Source organism: Anolis sagrei, chromosome 1 (assembly GCF_037176765.1).
Source record: "Anolis sagrei isolate rAnoSag1 chromosome 1, rAnoSag1.mat, whole genome shotgun sequence".
In the NCBI taxonomy this organism is placed as follows: Eukaryota; Metazoa; Chordata; class Lepidosauria; order Squamata; family Dactyloidae; genus Anolis; species Anolis sagrei.
The window spans coordinates 193,999,965-194,023,113 of NC_090021.1; the positions used below are offsets into that span (position 1 = coordinate 193,999,965).

The 23,149-nt window shown below is 42.3% G+C and overlaps 2 protein-coding genes across 6 annotated transcripts in view; one reads left to right on the forward strand and one right to left on the reverse strand.

The window, feature by feature from the left end:
• DCAF17 (DDB1 and CUL4 associated factor 17) overlaps window positions 1-11,718 on the reverse strand; it is a 30,277-nt gene extending 18,559 nt beyond the window's left edge. For 2 of the 4 annotated variants that reach the window (XM_060778959.2, XM_067471569.1), the window contains exons 1-6: window positions 11,526-11,708; window positions 8,820-9,038; window positions 6,528-6,631; window positions 5,197-5,287; window positions 2,042-2,178; window positions 294-372 (exon numbers count right to left, since the gene is read on the reverse strand). In XM_060778959.2, coding sequence (XP_060634942.2) covers window positions 294-372; window positions 2,042-2,178; window positions 5,197-5,287; window positions 6,528-6,631; window positions 8,820-8,993 — 585 coding nt within the window. In that variant the 5' untranslated portion in view covers window positions 8,994-9,038; window positions 11,526-11,708. Of the gene's footprint in view, window positions 1-289; window positions 373-2,041; window positions 2,179-5,196; window positions 5,288-6,527; window positions 6,632-8,819; window positions 9,039-11,525 lie in introns of all 4 variants that reach the window. The other 2 variants (XM_060778977.2, XM_060778969.2) reach the window with 2 other exon arrangements.
• Window positions 11,719-11,802: 84 nt separating this feature from the next.
• METTL8 (methyltransferase 8, tRNA N3-cytidine) overlaps window positions 11,803-23,149 on the forward strand; it is a 46,395-nt gene continuing 35,048 nt past the window's right edge. Inside the window, exons 1-2 of one of the 2 annotated variants that reach the window (XM_067471582.1) lie at window positions 11,803-12,024; window positions 19,333-19,489. In XM_067471582.1, coding sequence (XP_067327683.1) covers window positions 11,979-12,024; window positions 19,333-19,489 — 203 coding nt within the window. In that variant the 5' untranslated portion in view covers window positions 11,803-11,978. The remainder of the gene's footprint in view (window positions 12,025-19,332; window positions 19,490-23,149) is intronic. The other variant, XM_060778932.2, reaches the window with a different exon arrangement.

Here is a 23,149-nt window from a genome sequence, read left to right on the forward strand (position 1 = left end):
ATGGCAAAAAGGTGGGAAAAACATGGCTAAGATTGACTTGTACTCACACATATCACTAACAGGATACTGGATATTCATAGAATCATAGAGTTGGACGAGACCTCATGGGCCATCCAGTCTAACCCCTTTCAAGAAGCAGGAAAATCGCATTCAACATACTCCTGATCATTTAACAACCTTTCCATACAGAAACCTGTAACAGGTTGGTTCTTTTAGAATGCTGATCGAGACAGGCCTTTGATCTGATTCACTAAGTCTTTTTCTCACCATCTTTTCCTTTCAAATCAACATACCTGCCTTGCAGCCCCTGGAAGCTTCTGCTGAATTGACTTAACAACCATGACATCTTGTGGAGTGTCCCAGCTCAGGTATCTATTGAGAATAAAGAGTAAATTGACCACACGTCAGTAAAATGAAATACAATATATTTCAGGAAAGACTAAAAGCCATATGTTTTTCAAAGTTCTATACATTAAAAAAACTTCATACTCGTGGAACCGGTATCCAGTTTCAGCTACCCGTGTCCAACGAAATGAGTTCACTCTAAGCTTTCTAGGTTCTCTGGATGATACTATGGCATGCTTCTGCAGCAAGTTATCACAGAATTGGGGATATAGCAATTTCCTAGAGAGAATGCCTCTTGGGGAATTTTCTAGCTCCTCCAGTGACATTCTATGCTAACTTCTCAAGGAAGTAATTCATTTCTCTAGGGTTCTCTATTATCCATGGGTTCCTGATCCACTGTAAGTTCAGGAATATACCCCCCATGGATATGCAGATTGAACCATATAAATAAAGGGCCCTTGCAACTGGAGTGTTGGCTAAAATGTCAATTCCACCAAAGACTGACCAGCCGACTATGAGTACCTCTTTCAGATGCCAGGCATAGAGAACCTTTGGCATTCCAGATGTTTTACATGACTCCCACCTCTTACCACTAGCTAGGATGGATAGAGCTGATGGGATTTGATGGTCAAAACATCGGAGGGGTCACAGCTCATTCTGAGACAAAAGAGAAGGGAGTGGAATCTTTGGAACAAGGCAAAGCTTATTTGTAAGGCAGGAAGTGCTAGAGATAAATATGAGGTCTTTGACCAAGAAAGGATATGATTAAGACCACTTGGGACCATTTCTTTTGGATTAAAGTAGCTATCAACTCTTGCCAACTCTCTGAATTTTCCATGACCAAGCAGTGGCCTTTCACAATCTGATAGGTCTTTCACAAACAGGCCAGTCCTAAATGCTCCCATGGGAGGTACTTACAATTCAATGTAATCTAAATTTAAGACATTTACGTATAATTATAATAATTATTATTATTTACAGCATTTATATTCTGTCCTTCTCACCCTGAAAGGGACTCAGAGTGGATCACAGAATACATACACAGCAAACATTTAATGCTGTTAGTCATACAGGATAGACAGACAGAGGTATGTGTCGACAGTTTTCTAACTTCGGCATCCTGGAGATTACGCTTGATTCTGGCCACAGGAGTACTGTCACTACATCCTCTAGGATGACAAATCTTTTGATCACAGACTTTCCTCCTGTTCTTTGATCGCCATTTTTTAAAATGGTGCCATAAAATACCTTACTGCTTAAGCAGTGCCTGATTTCTCTATTTACAGCTCACAGCTGTTTTCAAACTGCTTAGGCAGACAGTAAGCTAGGCTGAAGGTCAGGTGTTCACCTCAACCTCGTCTCAAACTTTCAGTTGGGAAAGATCTATTGCTGCTGGTGATTAATCAGCTGTGTTAAACCTATACAAGATAGGTTATATGCAAGTTTTAATTGGTAAAGAAGTGGGAATTATGTGGCCCATGTTTTGGACTTCAGCTCTCAGTGGCTCTCTCCAATATAGCCAATGGCAAGGAAAACAGGGGTAGGGTGGGGGGCTGGTTTGCATTTCAGCAACACTAAAAGGGCAATGCCAATCCCAGATACTCTAGTAAATGAATTCAGGATTGTAGCTGAAAGTAGTAAGCCCCGTGCTGAGTAATTTGCTAATAAAGTGCTCTAGAGGGCCTACCTTTATTACCTGAATTTGCATTGGGTGGCAAGATACACTTTTTCAAGTATTTCTCCTGTAGTTGCGGAGAGACGTAAAAGCCAGTTATGAGCTGTCAAAACTGCCAAGGAAGGTTTGTAGTCTGATGGATTGGGCAGTGCTTCACCCTGAATTGAAAGGATTTAATTACATAAAATATTTCACAATACTGATTTTTTTCCCAGCATATTGAAATCTATGGTGAGCCTACACACTTTGCTCTGGATTCAATAAGGGCCACAGAAAAGAAAGGGCTGGCTCACCAATCTCACATGTTTATTTAACCTAAGAGAAGAGCCCTTTCACATCACACAATTATAGTGCTTCAATTTCACTATGACTGCCCCAATTTCTGGGATTTGCTATTTGGTGAGGGACTAGAACACCCTCCTAAACTACTAGTCCAGGATTTGCTAGGATGTTGCTGTGGCAACTGAAACAGGATTATAGCACTGTAAGTGTGAAGGAGCTCTGGTTTGGCCTAAAACATCTCAGTTTCAGACAATGTTGATAGCTTATACTGATACATCAAACAGTAAAAAGCTGACAGTAAATCTGCTAGGTGAGGAAACACTGACGACCTGCTCAACCCGATACGTTACCTTTCAAATTCCTATCAGGCCAAGGAACTGTGAGGGTAGTACCTATCCTTGTGCCACGTGGCATTATGCATTCCTTTGCACACAGTACACAGAGATACAATCCCACTCTGCCATACTCTAGCCATCCTGTCACTACAGTGAGTCCTTGGTATTTGTAAGGGTTTGGTTTCAGGACCACTCAAGTCCCATTATTTCAGTGGTTCCCAAACAGTGGTCCACAAGAATTAAAATATAGTCCGCAGCCTCACTGTTACTACACGGTTGCAATGAGAGCAACTGTTCTCGCAAAACCTTCTTATAGTGCCGAGGTTTATTAAATATGGCTTTCTGTGGGCAAGCAGATACAACTACTGGATGGCATATGTTCTGTATCAGAAACTAGAGCTGATGTGGTCTATGCAATGCAATTTTCTGTATCAGCATCCCAAATAATCAAATAGAATCTAAAGTTGACCAAAAACTGATTTGTAATCCTTTTGGTAATAATGTTAGTGAGTTGTCCCTGTCAAAAAGAAAAAGGTTGGGAACCATTGCATTATATACAACTAGCTGTGCCCTGCCACGCGTTGCTGTGGCCTTTAGTAAGAGTTTTGAAGTCTCTGGCCTCTCTTCCTTCCTTCCCTCGATCTCTTTCCCTCTTTCTCTCTCTCACACTCTTTCCTTTCCCCTCTTTCCCTCTCTCTCTGGCATCCCTCCTTCCTCCCCCTTCTTTATGCTTGTGTGTAAACTTGAGTATTTTCTGTTGGTCATGGGGGTTCAGTGTGGCATGTTTGCCCCAATTCTGTCGTTGGTGGGGTTCAGGATGCTCTTTGAGTGTTGGTGAACTCTGAATCCCAGTGACTACAACTCCCAAATGTCAAGGTCTATTTCCCTCAAACTCCATCTGTGTTCATATTTGGGCATATTTAATGCCTATGCCAAGTTTGGTCTGGATCCATCATTGTTTGAGTCCACAGTGCTGTCTGGATGTTGGTGAACTACAACTCCCATACTCAAGGTCACGGAGGGAAGGGGTGGGGTGAAGGGAGGGGGCGTGTCTTTCCAGAGAGGGAGGGAGGAGGGAAGGAGTGAGTCAGGGAGGGAAGGGGTGGGGGCGAAGGGAGGGGGCAACTTTGAAGACACGCCACCTCCCTTTGCCCCACCCCTTCCCTCCATGACTCACTCCTTCCCTCCTCCCTCCCTCTCTGGAAAGACATGCCCCCTCCCTTCGCCCCACCCCTTTCCTTCCAGGAGTGAATCACGGAGGGGAGGGGTGGGGCGAAGGGAGGGGGCGTGTCTAACCGGAGAGGGAGGGAGGAGGGAAGGAGTAAGTCACGGAGGGAAGGGGTGGGGGCGAAGGGAGGGGTGACTTTGAAGACACGCCCCCTCCCTTCACCCACCCCTTCCCTCCGTGACTCACTCCTTCCCTCCTCCCTCCCCCTCCGGAAAGACATGCCCCCTCCCTTCGCCCCACCCCTTCCCTCCGTGACTTACTCCTTTCCGGCGTGTCTTTCTGGAGGTGGTGGGAGGAGGGAAGGAGTAAGTCACGGAGGGAAGGGGTGGGGTGAAGGGAGGGGGGCGTGTCTTTCCCGTGGGGATGCGGCGTGGCGAGGCTTGGAGTGTGCAGAGCGGGGCTTGGAGGCAGTGTGGGAGGGGTAAGATGAAGGAGGGGGTGGAGGGAAGGGGGCGGGGGGAAGTTGCGTTGTTTGTGTGTGTGTGTGTGTGTGTGTGGGCGGCGACGTGTTCATGCTGGGCAGGGCGAGGGAGGGAAGTGCGGAGGGTGCGTTGGCCGTTCGGCCATGTGTGCGCGCGTGCTGGGGACTTTGCTCCAGTGCACATGCTCAGTTGTTTTGGCGATTTATCTGTGTGTTGTTGTGTTGTTTTCAATTCTGAGTGGATTAGGTTGTACCGAGTGGGTTGTCCTTGGGGCATGGCAATTTTGGTGCCGTTTCGTTGGGGGGTTGTGGAGTTTTGCTGTCCCGTTGAACCAACCTAACAGATTTATATATATAGATCACATTGTAAAATGGTGTCTTTTGTATAAAATGGCAAAACCAATACTTGCTGTTTTGGAATTTTATTTTTGGAATATTCTCAAGTCAGGGGCACTTAAATGCCTGGATCCAAAATCCGTGGATACAGAGGGCCGACTACATAATATCTTGTGCCAGAAGCAAGTTTTAACAGTTTCATTTTTAAATTTACAGAGCATGTATCTGATTTTGCTTCCCAACCTATGAATAATCTTTCTTTGAGATATTTCATATATATATTCAGTCTCCACAATCCTGAAAGGACGGACATCTTATGATGGATTTTCCTCCTTGCATAGTGTATTAGATCCAGGCTACCAGCAGATTCTTGTAAATATGTAAATAACTGAGCAATCCATGGAAGCTTCACTTTAAAACATACAGTACTGCTTATTTCAGTCCCAAAAGTTGCTCCCCAGAGACAACTGCATTTGTTGGGCTTCTAATTAAAAGGCAGAGAGGGAAAATACAATGAAAGGGACACAAGTGCGTCTGACACATGTTCTGCTAAGTTAAAAAAAAAGAATCTTACCACTGGGCACTCCAATAATAAAGCATCCTCTATTTTTTCTGATTTAGGGCATGTTGGCATTTGATAAATTATCCTCGGCTCTGCTGCCATGCTAACAGGTGGAGGGAGGAAAAAAGGGGAAATAAAGTGTTTTACTTTCCATTATTCAAAAGAAATAGGCACATGTTATGCACTATTATTATTATCAATCATACTTCTATCTTTATGTAGATGCTTTTAAGTTTTTCTCCCAGCTTTAGTGGCATTATCCCTTATCCTTATTCAGAACAGAGGGACCTTCCTCTTCTCTGTTCTTTATCATCTCTCCTGTTTAGCCGGTGCCACACCACCTGACATCCATCGAGAAGTAGCAGCCAGTAATGAAAGGACCAAGGCATTGACATCTCCGGTCCATCCCCTGTTCAGATATCAGCCAGCAAACCAATGCCTTAAATCAAGAAATAGTTTCCTAAGATCTACAGAGATACTCGCAGGAACACTTCAGCAAGTGAGAGTCCAAAAGTGGCAGGCTAAAACCCAGAACCCCAATCCGTGGCTGATACCGGAAGAGAGATTCCCCCCTGAGCAAACAGAAGACTGGGTGACTTGGAAGGTGCTGAACAAACTGCGCTCTGGCACCACGATATACAGAGCCAACCTTAAAAAATGGGGCTACGAAGTGGAGTCCGCAACATGCGAGTGTGGAGAAGAACAAACCACAGATCACCTACTACAATGCAGTCTGAGCCCTGCCACATGCACAATGGAAAACCTTCTCACAGTGACATCAGAGGCATTCCAAGTGGCCATCTTCTGGTCAAAGGATATTTAGAATAACGCCAAGTTTTAATCTTTATTTGTGGTTTTTAAAAATATATTATAACTCTATTCTCAATTTGCTTCTGACACCATAAATAAATAAAACCATCTCTCCTACTAGCACAGGCTCTAAGATGTAACTGTCCTTTATCCCTTTTCCAAAGAAGCCCACAGACATTGTGGCAACTAGCCAGATGCTTCCAAGGGGATTGTATAATGCCTAACTATTCCAGCCTTCAAGGCCTTTTATAGTTGGGGCTGATGGTAGATGTAATCCAGAACCTCTGCCCAAAATTACCTGCTGTGTTTCCATGGTTTGGTGAGGAACATAATCCCCAGAGTCACAGCACAATGCTCAAACCACTGCACCACACTGGCTCTCATTGAAACTTTATAGCCCTGCATTTTATAAGTACTTTTATGTAGGATAACTTTCCTGGCAAAATTACTTTGGTTTCTGCAAATTTTGGAAGAACAGTGCATTGCAAACATAGTTTTTTTTAAAAAAAATTAAGAAATGTTTTTATAGCTACCTGCTCATACAGCAGCGATAATTTTCCAAATAGATCTTTCCACTCTGGTAAACTATTGGAGATGTTGAATGCGTAGTCCAAACATTTCTGAATGTCGTACTTTCCTGAAATAAATAGCAGTGATAAAAAAAGCCTGTGGCTTTGAAATTGCAAATGTCCACAAGCATTAATCTTATTTATTATTTTGTTGAAAAGGTAAATGAGGTCTTCATCAGAATACTAAGAGTTTTTAGAAATGCAAGCTAATTTATTTCTATTATTTTATTCTACTACACAAAGTAGGATTTGAGTATGAAAAAACTGTTTTGTATGCTGAATTTATTTTTAAAAAGTATTTGTATCTAAGGGAAAATATTGCCCTGTTGTCTATATTTTGCATTGCAGATTATAAATAACAGCATGTCTTTCAATAGAAACTCTAATCAAACAATCATGAATCCATGGTTCTCAACCTCAGTCTGTCATACATTTTGGAAATCCATTATTTTTATTATCATTCTGTTATCATTAACCTTATTTATATTCTGTCTTTCCCCCAATATTGGGACTCCAGGCAGCTTATACATTAAAATGACTACAATATAATTAAAAGCAAACAAGAATCAACATTATAACAGAATTAAACTATATTAGAACAATTAAAAGCAAACAAAAATAAGTTAAAACAGGACAATTGAAAACAGCAGAGCATCCTCTTGCACAAGTTAATATGATCAATACTCAGGATTTCAGGTTCCAAACATCTGAAAGACCACTGTTTTGAACTATACACCATTCAAAAGTACTGCTTATCCGTTGATCTGAACAATTAATGAACTCACTTCAATTTTTAAAGAGTCAATAATGTCTTGTAAAATCAAATTATCTCAATGCAGCTTGTTTCCTTTCCCAGGAGAATAACTGACAAGTAGACTTGTTCCTTTGGAAATAAAATTCCACAGATTACACAAAACACAGGATGCTATTCTGTGTGCACGTACTTATTTTATTACATTTATTCTGCCCAAAACTGGAAATCAAATAGGCCAGCAATAGTAAAAAAAAAAATGAAAAAAATACAATTAAAACATAAAGGGCATAATTAAAGCATTAAAAACACATTTAAAAAACAATTTAAAATTTTAAAATGGGGATTGTTTCATGAATTTCCACAGCAGTCACACAGTGTCCTTGTCAATCTTCTCTACATAGTTCCAATGTATGTGCTGCATCTACCTGGCAGAAAAGGCTCCTGGATAAAGTGAGGCCTGCTTCTCAGTGTTATGCATTTACTCTATAGGATTGCACCGATGGTGACCCAAGACAGAACAAAAATAGTGAGAAACTGCGGCCAGGATCTTGTTGAGGATTTATCTATGTGCAAATTGCTATGAAGTGCAATTTGTGCTATGAAGTAAATGTTAAGGTATACAGAAAACTGGTGCTATGAAGTAAATGTTAAGGTATACAGAAAACTGGAGAGTTTTGCAAGCATCAACACCAAGGTTAAAGTAGATGTATATGTAAAGGAAAAAAGGGTGTGTTGCATGGTGTTGTTGTTGTTTTTTTTTGTCAATTGATAAAAGAAGGAGCACAAGTGGCTAAATATCATTTGATATTTGACCAAAAATGGGCATCAGCAACGGCATTGTCTGTAGCCTCCAACAATTCTTCCTCTGTACATGAGGCAGGGCATAGTGGACAAGCATACAGATGCACAGTTCTGCTCCACAGTCACTTTTAGGTAGTGCCATTTGCCAGGTTGTCTTTTGATCTGCATACTCCGCTTCTGAGTCTGTTCAGGGACTCCCAAGTTGCCCAAAAGCATTGCTTTAAAATGTTTTAAATATGGTTGTCATGCTTTTTAATGAGTGAGCAGATGGTGACTGGCCGATGGCATGTATTCTGTATCTCAAAAACTAAAGCTAATAGGGGGAAATTGGTGCCATTTTTTTTTGGAACCAGCAGGTCAAACATACCCAGAAACAGGGTTAACATTTGAAGCACTAAAATGTGTTTTGGCCAGTGTTATGCATTTGCTCCATGGGAAATATATCTGTGTAGGAATTGCAGAAGATTACAAAATGAAGATTCAAAATTTCTGTGCAGAAGAGTTCAAGGGATCTGTAATGCCAGGGAAGGCAAAATACAGCCCTCCAGATGTTACACTGCAACTCCTAACATCCTTCAACACTGTCTTGACTCAAGCTGACAAAGCCATAGATCTATACAATATTCGGAATGCTACCTGCCTTCCTGATGTAATGCCTTGAGCTGTGTGGCACAGCAATGGGAGACATTAGCAGCTGTTACCTGGCACATGAGCTCCCTCAGGATCCCCATGTTTTTCCTATAAACAAAGCCAGCGTCTTTTGTGTAAAATCCCTGTGTCCTTCTCATTAGCAGGCAGCAGATACTGTGGATCCTAAATGCATTGGAGGAGTGGAGCCTTGTCCCAGCAGCCAAGGCAGAGGAATCCGGATCCATTTTGGAGAAACATCTGACTTGTCTCACAGCGCATTCAGAAGGAGGCTGAACGGAAGAAAGCACGCATTACCATTACCAGCTTCAAAAATCATTTACAGCAACATTAAGTTTCTACAATCCTATGTATATTCATTTAACCAACATTTACGTTTGCTCAGTGGGGTCTACAAGCTCTTGCAATCCTGCTCCCTATTACTTGAGCATTTAGTTTCTAGCAGACCGCACAACCTCTGAGGATGCCTGCCATAGATGTGGGCAAAACATCAGGAGAGAATGCTTCCTGAACATGGCCATACAGCCCAGAAAACTCATGGCAACCCAGTGATTCCAACCATGAAAGCCTTTGACAGCACTTGGGCGTCTGTTACACCGTGATCTGGCTATTGAGATTTGAACTGTACAGATATATTTATATGCAAATATATGACTACTCTGGGGATGTTTTTACCTAATCATGGTGTGGCTGTTTCTATTCAAAGTGTTTCTTGTTTACATTATAATATTACTGAATATTAATATAATATTATCGAATTGTGCCGTCTGTGTAAGCCGCCCTGAGTCCCCCCTCGGGGGTGAGAAGGGCGGGGTATAAGTAGCAGAAATAAATAATAAATAAATAAATAAATTCTACTTGGTTTTTACCTATGGAAGTACCAATTCATACACTATTTTTTCAGTAGTTTAAGGGTGCACCTCACCATCAATTTATGGAGCATTTTAATGATTCTAATGATTTATATTTTAATGGTGTATTTCGCATTGTATTTTATAATCTGGAGTCCATGGTGGCGCAGTGGGTTAAACCCTTATGCTGACCAACAGGTCAGTGGTTAGAATCTGGGGAGAATGGATTGAGCTCCCTCTGTCAGCTCCAGCTCCCCATGTGGGGACATGAGAGAAGCCTCCCACAAGGATGGTAAAAACATCAAACATGGGGACGTTCCCTGGGCAAAGTCATTGCAGGTGGCCAATTCTCTAACACCAGAAGCAACTTGAGTTCCTGACATTTTTTAAAAAAATCTGGTTTTATTTGTCTGTCCTATAAATGAAAGACCTATGGTCTAAGTCAGGGGTCCTCAAACTAAGGCCCGAGGGCCGGATACGGCCCTCCAAGGTAATTTACCAGGCCCTCGCTCAGGGTCAACCTAAGTCTGAAACTACTTGAAAGTACACAACAACAACAATCCTATCTCATTAGCCAAAAGCAGGCCCACAATTCCCATTGAAATACTAATAAGCTCATATTTGTTTAAATTGTTCTTCATTTCAATTATTGTATTGTTTTTAAGTGTTTTTTGCACTACAAATAAGATATGTGCAGTGTATATAGGAATCCATTCATGCTTTTTTCAAATTATATTCCGGCCCTCCAACAGTTTGAGGGACTGTGACCTGGCCCCCTGTTTAAAATGTTTGAGGACCCCTGGTCTAAGTATTAAATAAACTATCTCTACATGCAAATGTAGTATTTTCAGAGAGTCGCTGTGCTCCTCTGAGTCGTAAGGGTGCATCTTCTTAAGGGTGGATGATTGGTAATGAAATGCGGAGGACTTATGGTTTTTTATTATGTTTTATTGATGTTATTTGTAATGAATTTTATCTATGTTAAATGTTTTTAATGTTTAATTATCTTTGTATTGCTGTGGGCATCGAATGGTGCCATTTTGTAAACCGCCATGAGTCGCCCTGGGGCTGAGAATGGCGGTATAGAAATATAGTAAATAAATAAATCTATACTATACTATAGAATTAATGCAGTTTGAAAAAAATTTTGGTTCATGCCTATGCAATCATGGGAGTTGTAGTTTTACAAGGTCTTTGTCCTTCTCTGTCACAGGCTGCTGGTGATTCCGCGAAGTACAAATCCTGGGATTCCATAGCACTGAGCCATGGCAGTTAAAGCGGTATCAAGTTGCATTAATTCTACAGAGCAGATGGGCCCCCGGGGAGTTTATGCTACCTCTGTGGCCCCTTCCACACAGCTGAATAAAATCCCCCATTATCTGCTTTGAACTGGGATATACAGCAGTGTGGACTCAGATAATTCAGTTCAAAGCAGATAGAATCATAGAATTAGAAGGGATCTCATGGGCCACCCAGTCCAACCCCCAGCTTTTGCACTTTCTGCTTTCATCTTGGCCAGAAGGTTGCTCAGCTCCTTCTTGCTTTCAGTTGTCAAAATGGTATCATCTGCATACAGAATCATAGAATTGGAAGAGACCTCATGGGCCATCCAGTCCAACCCCTTGCCAAGAAGCAGGAATATTGCATTCAAAGCACCCCCAACAGACGGCCATCCAGCCTCTGTTTAAAAGCCTCCATAGAAGAAGCCTCCACCACACTCCGAGGCAGAGAGTTCCACTGCTGAACAGCTCTCAGTCAAGAAGTTCTTCCTACTGTGGGATTTTCTGCCTTGCTATTCTGGGATATAGGGCTGTGTGGAAGGGCCCCTTGATATGCTGCAAAATCCTCTCCACACAAAGGGCAGTTAAAGGCCCATTGTTAATCTGTCAAAGCAATGAGTCATCTTACCCAAAGTCAGAAATCCAGGATTCAAGCCCTCCTCTGAGGAGATTCCCTTTGGGACGACTTATATCACCTCCCTTCCCATACTTATGGCCCTCCTTGTACCACGCGCTCCCAAATATCTCAAAACAACCACAGCTAAAGAGGCGCTTACGAAAATAGACTCTCCTCCCCGCCTGCGTCCTTCCGTTGCCGTTTCGCAAAGCATCCTGGGAATTGTAGTTTGAGCTATGCGTTTTTATGAAGGAGTGAATTACCGCAGAAACTGCACCTCCCAGAATGCACCGCGCTCCCCTTCCCTTCGCTCTGTGTGTTTTTAGGAACCGCATGGTTCGCTCTCTTGCGGGTCGCGTTCAGGATGCAGCCGCAATTGCCTTGGGATGTCTCTGTGTTCACAACAGGCTCGTTTTGAAACATTAATACATAATGAAAGTGGCTGGATTTGGAGGGAGAAGTTGAATGAGGGAATCCGGGAAAATCTTGCATGGCATGCATCTTTTTAAAGGTATGGTTCCACCTCCTCTTTGAAATAAAGTTTGTGTCGGATTGATACCGTTGCAGAGAAAAAAAGCAAACTCACTTAGGGTGCATCTGCACTGTGGAATTACTGCAGTTTGACACCACTCAGTACTCTGCAATCATAGGAGTTCAAACAGCACACCCCAGGGCGCTCCATGCAGTCATGCCGGCCACATGACCTTGGAGGCGTCTGCGGACAACGCCGGCTCTTCGGCTTAGAAATGGAGATGAGCACCAACCCCCAAAGTCGGAAACAACTAGACCTAATGCCAGGGGAAAACGTTTATCTACCCCAAAATTACATAGCATAGAGCCGTGGCAGTTCAAATGAGATCAAACTGCATTAATTGTACAGTGTAGATGCACCCCTGGTCTACATCCTTAGATGGAGCGGAATTGTAGCTCTTTGCTGTAAAAGTATGTCATGTGATTGTACTTGTTATTCATTTTGAATGGTTTACATTCCCATCTATATAAATAAAAATGTAATGTTAGTTTGTGGGATATTTATTTATTTATCTATCCTGTCATCAGCAACCAGATATTTGTATTACATTTTTAACAAAAACAAACAAACAGACAAAACACAGAATTTGCAAGCTTGGTAGTTGATTAAATGTCTTTTGACCAGTATCTGACCACTTGGAGTGCCTCTGGTGTTGCCGCAAGAAGGTCCTCCATTGTGCGTGTGGCAGGGCACAGGTTGCATTGCAGCAGGTGGTCAGTGGTTTGCATGCCGTGGATTCCACTGTGTAGCCCCATTTCTGAAGGTTGGCTCTGCATCTCGTGGTGCCAGAGCGAAGTCTGTTCAGCGCCTTCCAAGTCGCCCAGTCTTCTGTGTGCCCAGGGCGGAGTCTCTCTTTTGGTACTAGCCATTGATTGAGGTTCAGGGTTTGAGCCTGCCACTTTTGGACTCCTGCTTGCTGAGGTGTTCCGGCGAGTGTCCCTGTAGACCTTAGAAAACTATTTCTTGATTTAAGTCATTGATGTGCTGGCTGATACCCAAACAAGGGATGAGCTGGAGATGTCTCTGCCTTGGTCCTTTCACTATTGGCTGCCACTTCCCAGCGGATGTCAGGTGTTGCGATACTGGCTAGACAGTGTAATTTCTCCAGTGGTGTAGGGCGCAGACACCCTGTGATAATGCGGCATGTCTCATTAAGAGCCACATCCACTGTTTTAGTGTGGTGAGATGTGTTCCACACTGGGCATGCGTACTCAGCAGCAGAGTAGCACAGCGCAAGGGCAGATGTTTTCACTGTGTCTGGTTGTGATCCACAGGTTGTGCCAGTCAGCTTTCGTATGATATGGTTTCTAGCACCCACCTTTTGCTTGATGTTCAGGCAGTGCTTCTTGTAGGTCAGAGCACGGTCCAGAGTGACTCCCAGGTATTTGGGTGCTCTGCAATGCTCCAGTGGGATTCCTTCCCAGGTGATCCTCAGAGCTCGGGATGGCACGATCATCAGCATAGATGAAGCTCTCTGTTCCTTCTGGCAATGTTCAACATCTACACAAATGGTCATTTGTGTAGATGTTGAACATGGATGGGGCAAGCATGCTTCCCTGAGGCAGGCCACTCTTCTGTTTCCGCCATCTGCTTCTCTGGCCCTGGAACTCAACAAAGCAGCTCCTGTTTTGTAGCAGGTTTCCTATGAGGCAGGTGAGACGGTAGTCCTTTGTGATATTATACATTTTTCTCAGGAGGAGTCGGTGGTTTATGGTATCAGAAGCCACTGAAGGTCTATGAAGATAGTTCCTGTGATCTGCTGCCTTTCAAAGCCATCTTCTATGTGCTGAGTCAGGTTCAGCATTTGTGATGTGCAGCTTGTGGGATTAACATAACTCAAAAACCACTGGATGAATTGACACCAAATTTGGACACAATACACCTATCAGGCCAATGGGTGACCATCACTCATAAAAACACTGAAAAACAGTGTTGTTTATTAGTTCAGTCGCTTCCGACTCTTTGTGACCTCACAGAGCTCCCTGTCAGCCGTCACCATCCCCAACTCCTTCAGAGTCAAGCCAGTCCTTTCAAGGATACCATCCAGCCATAGCTTTACAAGATCTTTAGCCTTCTCTGGCAGAGTGCTGGTATGTTAACAAACTACAACCCCCATAACTCCATAACATTGATCAATAGCAGTTCAAATAGTTTCAAGCTGCATTAATTCTACAGTGTAAATCAGTGGTTCCCAGCCTTTGGTTTTCCAGGCTCCCACAATTCCTAACAGTTGGTAAGCTGGTTGGGATTTCTAAGAGTTGAAATCCAGAACATCTGGAGGACCAGAGGTTGGGAATTACTGGTGCAAATGCACCCATTGTGGTTGCTTGTGAGTCTAATGTGCCCTCTTTCCCCTATGCTAGCAAATTGCCTGCCTCTGTATTAACCAGCAGCATTCTAGGCTTCATGGATACTTGAGTTTGTTGACAAGCATGCCCAAACAAACTTTTGGAGACCATCTTTCCTCAACTATGGACTAAATCTGATTGCTAGTCCCAGTTAGAGTAGACCTATGACTCTAATTGCAGAATGGCAAGTCAACACTTAAGCAAATTCCATAGTTTAAATGAGCCTATTGTAGCTGGGATTAGTAATTGGATTTAGGGTCTGGCTTACTACAGGTGAGCAAGAGAGACTGCAAATCCCAGCGGCTTTGCTGGCAAAAGATAATGGGAGTTGTAGTCCAGGACAAATGGAAGGTACTAGGTTCACTTCCAAAAATCTTGCTGGGATGCCATTACTTTCTGCAGAATGAATACAGGCAGTCCCCAAGCGACTGACAAGATAGGTTCTGAAGCTTTGTTCTTAAGTTGGATTTGTATGTAAGTCAGAACAGAGGTTTTTTTAAGTGTAACCTCAGTCATAGGGAAGGGTTAATATCCCTGTGTGTTTTGCTGTCTGTGCTTCTGTTTAGAAAATTTCACCTCACTTTCTATCCCTTTGATCACTGGATTTTGAAAAATTTGGCTTGTTGTGGAAATCTGGATTGTAATAGTGCTTCAGTAGAGTCTTCTTTTCCTCATGATAATAACTCTTTCAGGAGTGAATTCCCTTCCGAGGGCAGATTTCTTTCACTTCCTGTTGTCTCACCCCCATTCTTAACTATGAGTAGATTCTTAGTCAGATGCTTGTAACTCAGAGACTCCTCATTTGTATCCTAACACGAGCATCTGCTTGTCCGATTTTGATGGATTCATTTCAATTGGTTCAATCCGAGGATGTGGACAAGGTGCCTGGAGGAATGAGAGCTACCACATGCATCCTAGACCCCTGCCCATCCTGGCTTCTGAAGGAGGCCAGAGGAGGATTGGCCAAGTGGGTGAAGGTGGTGGTTAATGCCTCCCTCCGGGAGGGCAAAATTCCAGCCAGCTTAAAACAAGCTGTGATAAAACCGCTGTTGAAGAAACCATCACTGGATCCCACTCAATTCGTCAACTATCGGCCTGTTTCCAATCTCCCCTTTTTGGGCAAAGTCATGGAACGTGTGGTGGCCTCACAACTCCAGGCATTCTTGGTAGACACGGATTTTCTGGATCCGGCACAGTCTGGCTTCAGGCCGGGGCATGGTACCAAGACAGCCTTGGTCGCCTTAGTGGATGATCTGCGTCGGGAGCTCGACAGGGGGAGTGTGTCCCTGTTGGTGCTGCTCGACCTCTCAGCGGCCTTCGATACCGCCGACCACGGTATCCTTCTGGGACACCTCGCGGGGATGGGTCTTGGAGGCACTGTCCTGCAGTGGCTCCACTCATTCCTCGAGGGTCGGTCTCAGATGGTGTTACTGGGAGACTCCTGCTCAACCCCACAACCTTTGTCTTGTGGGGTTCCTCAGGGTTCAATACTGTCTCCCATGCTGTTTAACATCTACATGAAGCCGCTGGGCGAGATCATCCGGAGTTTCGGAGTGCGATGCCATCTGTACGCAGATGATGTCCAACTCTGTCACTCCTTTCCACCTGCTACTAAGGAGGCTGTCGAGGTCCTGAACCGGTGCTTGGCCGCTGTGACGATCTGGATGGGGGCGAACAAATTGAAATTGAATCCAGACAAGACAGAGGTACTCCTGGTTAGTCGCAAGGCCGAACAGGGTATAGGGTTACAGCCTGTGTTGGACGGGTCGCACTCCCCCTGAAGACGCAGGTTCGCAGTTTGGGTGTGATCCTGGACTCATCGCTGAGCCTGGAACCCCAGGTTTCGGCGGTGACCAGGGGAGCATTCGCACAGTTAAGACTCGTGCGCCAACTGCGCCCGTACCTTGGGAAGTCTGACTTGGCCACGGTAGTCCACGCTCTGGTTACATCCTGCCTTGATTACTGCAACGCTCTCTACGTGGGGTTGCCTTTGAAGACGGTCCGGAAGCTCCAATTAGTCCAACGGGCGGCAGCCATGATACTAACAGGAGCGGGGCACAGGGAGCACACAACTCCTCTGCTGTACCAGCTCCACTGGCTGCTGATCTGCTACTGGGCTCAATTCAAAGTGCTGGCGTTGGCCTTTAAAGCCCTAAACGGTTCTGGCCTGACTTATCTATCCGAACGTATCTCAGCCTATCAGCCCACCAGGACCCTAAGATCTTCTGGGGAGGCCCTGCTCTCTATCCCGCCGGCTTCACAGGTGCGGCTGGCGGGAACGAGAGACAGGGCCTTTTCTGTGGTGGCCCCTCGGCTTTGGAACACCCTCCCTATAGAGATAAGGTCAGCCCCCTCGCTGATGGCGTTTCGGAAAAAACTAAAGACATGGATGTTTGAACAAGCATTCGGATAATCCGACGAAATGAATTTTGACGATTAAGGATTGGTAATTACAGACGACGAATTTGGATTGCGATTCCAGTTACGAGATGCACTTGGATTGTTATTGGTGGCCCAATAATTCTGTATTTTATATGTGTTTTTATGTTTTTAAATTGAATATTGTTGGTTTTTAGATGTTGTAAACCGCAATGAGTCGCCGACTTAGGCTGAGATATTAGCGGTATACAAATGTAATAATAAATAAATAAATAAATTGATATCAAGGAATGTTAGAAAAGAGCATTTAGATATTATTGTTTATGCACAAGTCTAAAGATTGGTACATTTTTAGGGGGACTACAACTCTCAGCATTCCCCAGCAACTTTTCAGAAGCCCCCGGTGGCGCAGTGGGTTAAACCCCTGACTGAAGACCGACAGGTCGCAGGTTTGAATCCGGGGAAAGGCGGATGAGCTCCCTCTATCAGCTCCAGCTCGTCATGCGGGGACATGAGAGAAGCCTCCCACAAGGATGATAAAAACATCAAATCATCCAGGCGTCCCCTGGGCAACGTCCTTGCAGACAGTCAATTCTTTCACACCTGGAGTCACTCCTGACACGAAAAAAAAGCAACTTTTCAGACGCTGAAAACCCTGAGTTTTTTCAGCTTGTAAGATTGGAGTTTTTTTTGGTCTATTAATTTCATCAAACCTTCTTGAAACTACTCACTTTATATTCTGTAACCACATCCTGTAACAGTAAATTACGTAGATTGCATTGTCTGATGAAATGTTTTTCTTTCCAGCATATTGCATAGCATCGCAGATGTTTGTGACTCTTTCCAAACTTTTCCTAAATTGTGCACAGTTAGGCTCTTTCAATCTAGTAGAAGTCAATGTTTTGAGCCTTCTGTCATATCTGACAAATAACATATGCTGGAGAGCCAAAATAAATGTGTTAGCAACCGATCTGTGTACAAAATTGTGCCTGTTCTTGAATCCCAGTAAGGCAGCGCGGAGTGAGCGGGTGAAACTCTTTAAAGTGCAAAAAGAAGGGGAAAGTGCAGCTTTCCTCCTTATTGGCACTTTCTGTGTAATTAATTGCTACTTTGACTTCGGTACAGCTCTAAAACCTGCTGTACATAGCCAAGAAATATCACTTAAAGTAGACATGGGCATCATGCAGGCAGAGACTGTGTTGTTCCTTGGACACTTGCAAAGGACTGTGTGAGTGTTCAGACCTCTAGCAAGAGCAACGTCACAATATCTAATAACCACCATCTCAGACTACAGAGAAAAGACATTGAAATCCACAAACATGTGGACAATTTCAACACAAAGGAGGAAACCATGAAAATAAACACAATCTGGCTACCAGTATTAAAAAAATAAAACTCTAAAATCAGGACAGTAAATAAAGGGCTACACTCAGAAGACAGGGGAATTCCAGACAGGAAACAATCAGGGCTAGCTAACACCTCCGAACAAAAGATTCCCTCAACAGCAACCAGCCAGGCTTTGAAGCTGCAAGGCTACTTAGTGCTAATCAAGATGGCCTATTACAACATTCACACCTGCCTCAATGAGACAAGAGTTCGTTCTCCCACCCTGGACATTCCTCAGATATATAAACCTCACTTGCCTAGTTTCCAACAGACCTCACAACCTCTGAGGATGCCTGCCATAGATGTGGGTGAAATGTCAGGAGAGAGAGCTTCTGGAACATGGTCATACAGAAAACTCACAGCAACTCAATATCACTATTTCTACTGAAATATTTCTCTTCTCATTGGAGTCCTTCTCCAAATGGTGATTGGAAATGACAGAGAGGGAATTGGATAGATAATAATGAAAGACAGTTATCTGTGTTTTATGGATGCATCTATACTGTAGAGAAAAATGCTATTTGACTCCACTTTAACTGCCTTGGCTCAATGGTATAGGATAATGGGATTTGTAATTTTACTAGTTCTTTAGCCTTCTCTACGAAATAGTGCTAGTGCCTTACCAAACTGCAATTCCCAGCAATTCATAGAACTGAGCCTTGGCATTTAAAATTGTGTTAAACTGCATTAATTCAAGATGAATCTTTATGTGGGCCTTTGTCTTTTAACAGCTTTGCTTGAGTGATTGAAACATTAAGAATAGCTTTGAAATAACACAACGTAATGAGCAGGGGTAGGAAATGTCAAATGGAAGAACAGTGTGTTCTGCGGGAGCAAAATGTTTCTTCTGTAATCAGTATTCGATATTGTGTATATGTGTGCTGAATTCCTCACGACTATCTCCCCATCTTTCATTAACAGCGGAAGCAAACAATCCAAATAATCAGATCTGAATGTAACATGTATATCAAAGTCTCTTTGTCTCCAGAAAACACTTTGTAACATACATTATGCTTCTTTCTAGGCAGACATCTCACCACTTGAGTTTATATAAATCCGCTTATATAAGGTGTTACATGGTGTTTTGCTACAGCAGACTAACATAGCTACCCCTCTAGTAGATTAAATAATGAAGTCTCTGAAAATCTAACCTTTTGTTTAATTTTCTTTGTAGGTGTCTTTGTTGAAATGCAGTTCGTGGAAAGGTTTTCTCTTCCATATCTGAGGAATAGCATTTTACCCAAGAGGTTCCAAAGCAAGGGACGGCCCACGGCTCCCCTTGGGTCACGGATTTTGTTGGATCCAGAGAAAGTTTTTGATCATAACATGTGGTAAGATGTTTGCTACAGCATCATCTATTTCACTGTCAATGTAAATAGGAGTGCTTCAATTAGGCTTTATTATTAGGCAACCGAATACAGGCTGTAGCCAAAAGACTACAATTGTGTAAGAAAGACTGCAATGAATGATAAAATCTCAAAGTTTAAGAATTCTTAAAAGGCATGTTAAAATGCAATATGCTAATGTGTAAAATACAGTCAATAATACAAATATACAGTATACAAAAATAGTGCGTACAAATATAGTTACTGACTCCACACTTCTTATAAAAACTTTTAATCTAAATTATTCTCAGAAGCAAGTCTGAATAAGACTGCTTTCACTCCACATGTAAATGCATTAACCAGAACCAACTTAAGTAAACTACATGGCAAGTTTATAAAATTTTCCCTATCATTAAATTATCTACAGGTTCTTATTCAGTATTTTTCTCATGGAGTTTTTATAATTTATAATATGATGCATAATGTATGGTGTTCTCAACTAGCTGTATATACTCGAGTATAAGCCAACCCAAATGTAAGCCGAGGGACTTTATTTTACCACAAAAAAAGGGAAAATGTATTGACTCGAGTATAAGCGAGGGTGGGAAATGCAACAGCTACTGGTAAATTTCAAAATAAAAATATGGCACAGCAGATTAAACCGCTGAGCTACTGAACTTGCTGACCGAAAGGTCAGTAGTTGGAATCTGGAGAGGGGGTGAGCTTCCACTGTCAGCCCCAGCTTCTGCCAATCTAGAAGTTTGAAAGCATGCAAATGTGAGTAGATTAAAGGTACCACTTCTGCAGGAGGGAAATGGCATTCCATGCAGTCATGCCGGACACATGGGCTTAGAGGTGTCTACGGACAACGGCGTCTCTTTGGCTTAGAAATGAAGATGAGTACCCCCCCCCCCCCCCGCCCCCCAAGTGTTGGACAGAACTAGACTTAATGTCAGGGGAAACCTTTACCTTTACTTTACCAATAAAATTACATTAATTGAGGCATCAATAGGTTAAATGTTTTTGAATATTTACATAAAACTGTAATTTAAGATAAAACTGCCCAACTCCGATTAAACCATTATTATAACTTTCTTCAATAATAAACTTAATAATAATAAACTTTATTTATACCTCACCACCATCTCCCCAACGGGGACTCAGAGTGCCTTACATGGGGCCAAGCCCGAACAACAAATTTCAATACAAAAAAAAACAAATTGTAGTAAAATAAACAATATAACATTACAGTAAAAAACATCAAAACATATAAAACAATATACACAAAACATAGAAACCACACATAATGACAGAGAGCAGGCCTCATGTACATAAAATGATTTTAAAACTGAGATAAGGGGGCAGAACTAATTGTAAGGGAGAACTCATAGAGAGACAGGAAAATAGACAAACCTTCGTACATTTGTGGGGGGGACGACTCCTGGGACAAGAGCGTTGAGGGAGCAATAGCATAAAATTATGTGGCTACTCTCCGAAAGCACAGTAGCAGAGGCAGGTCTTGAGACTCTTTTTAAAGGTTTCTAACGTAGGGGCTTTCCTAATCTTCAATGTAAATATGCTTACATATCCTTCCAATAACAATAAAGAGAGTAAAATAATAAATGTAATAATAATAGATTAAAATAATAAATGTAATAAAAATAAAAACAGAGTAAAATAATGTAAATGTAACAACAAAAACAACAATAATAAATAGAGTAAAATAATAAATGTAATAATAATAATAATAATAATAATAATAATAATAGAATAAAATAATAAATATGGTAACTTTGACTTGAGTATAACCCGAGGAGGGCTTTTTCAGCCTAAAAAAGGTACTTGACTTCAACAGATACAAAGCTGTTCTTCTTTGGGAATATTTATATGTATAACCTCCATAAAGTTGGTCTTCATTGCCTGTGAATGTGAATCGGTAAATGTCCTATAAAGATAAGATCTCAGTGAAATATTTCACTCTCAATAGCACGGTTCAAAAAAACCTTGTAGAACATCTAGCTAACCTAATTAATGTCATATCCAGGCAGCTTGCAAAAAAAAAATGAAATTGAAATCCAGCCAAAACCTTATTAACAATAGTTAAAAAGCAATTAAACAGACAATTCAGTTTAAAAAGCACATAATTGAAACACTTTAAAACACATTTTATTGGCATTGTTGGTCGTCAAATGGTTTCCAATTTAGAAGTACAACACAACAGTCAAAATACCTTTTGCATCATAATGGTAAGCACCAAATATTTGCTTAAATAAAAAGATCTTTGCCTGCCAGAGGAAAGGAAGCAGATAGTGAACCAACCACATTTTCTGCATTAATTTGTCTGTGGCTACCGGACCCGTGTAAACAAAAAACAAGGGATGCTTCACATCTTACTTACTGGGCACTTTGGGAAGCATTTGCCTTTCTCCCAGGCTGGGCCTTGAGGCACTATACAATAAAACTCACGTGATTAAAAAGTTCATACTCAAGACTAAAACAGTATTAATAACAAATATTACTTGAAAACAATTTAGTACCAGAAAGTCATGTTTGTTAAAATCAGTTTCCAAATGTTTTCTGGGGATAGAGACTAACCCAGTGGTTCCCAACCTTTAGTCTTCCAGATGTTTTGGCCTTTAGCTCCCAGAAATCCTAACAGCTGGTAAACTGACTGGGGTTTCTGGGAGTTGTAGGCCAAAACACCTGGGGACCCACAGGTTGAGAACTACTGGTCTACTCAGAAGGAAAACAAAGAAATAACCATCCCAACTTTCCCAGGGAGGGAGTTGTAATATGTGGGAGCAACAGTAGAGAAAACCTACCTTGTTCTCATTAGCCATACCTCTGAAAGTGGCCAAATAGAGAGAAATACCTCCTCTGCAGATCTTACAGCTCAGGCAGGTTCATATGAGACACAGAGCTTCTCAACTCTCCTACACATTATATTAGTAAGCCATTGAATGTGTTTCAAGGAAGAGAGAAAAAGACGCATACAACAAAATATTACTGGAATTAGTCCAACTTCTGCCCACATTTCAGAATTCTTATAGATTGGTTCTGTATTGATTCTAGTGATTGGAGTATTTGTAGAGCTACACCATGGATTGGCACAAAGACCAAGGACCCTAAAATAGAGAAGACTTCTCCATGCCTTCCTTTTGTCCAGTGCAGAGTTTGGAAAAATTAAATGCCATGGATTAGCAATTCCCAGCATTATCAGCCCGCAAGGCTAGTGGTTATGCTATGGGGAATTTTGGAAGTTACATTTGAAAGAGTGGCTTTGCTATACCCAGGCCTTCACTCTTCACTCAGTGGTTCCCGACCTTTAGTACCAGAAAGTCATATTTGTTAAAATCAGTTTCCAAATGTTTTCTGGGGATAGAGACTAACCCAGTGGTTCCCAACCTTTAGTCTTCCAGATGTTTTGGCTTTCAGCTCCCAGAAATCCTAACAGCTGGTAAACTGACTGGGATTTCTGGGAGCAAAACAACAGAGAGGAAAGAAACAAGGACATCTAATCACCTCTCAACAAAAGTTTGCTCCAGGCATTGTCAGGCCATTATATGCTAATCAAGGTGGTCAGTTGAAACATTCACACCTAGCTCCAGCAGTCAAGAGTCCTTTGTCCTTCCCTGGTCATTCCACAGATATATAAACCCTTTTTCC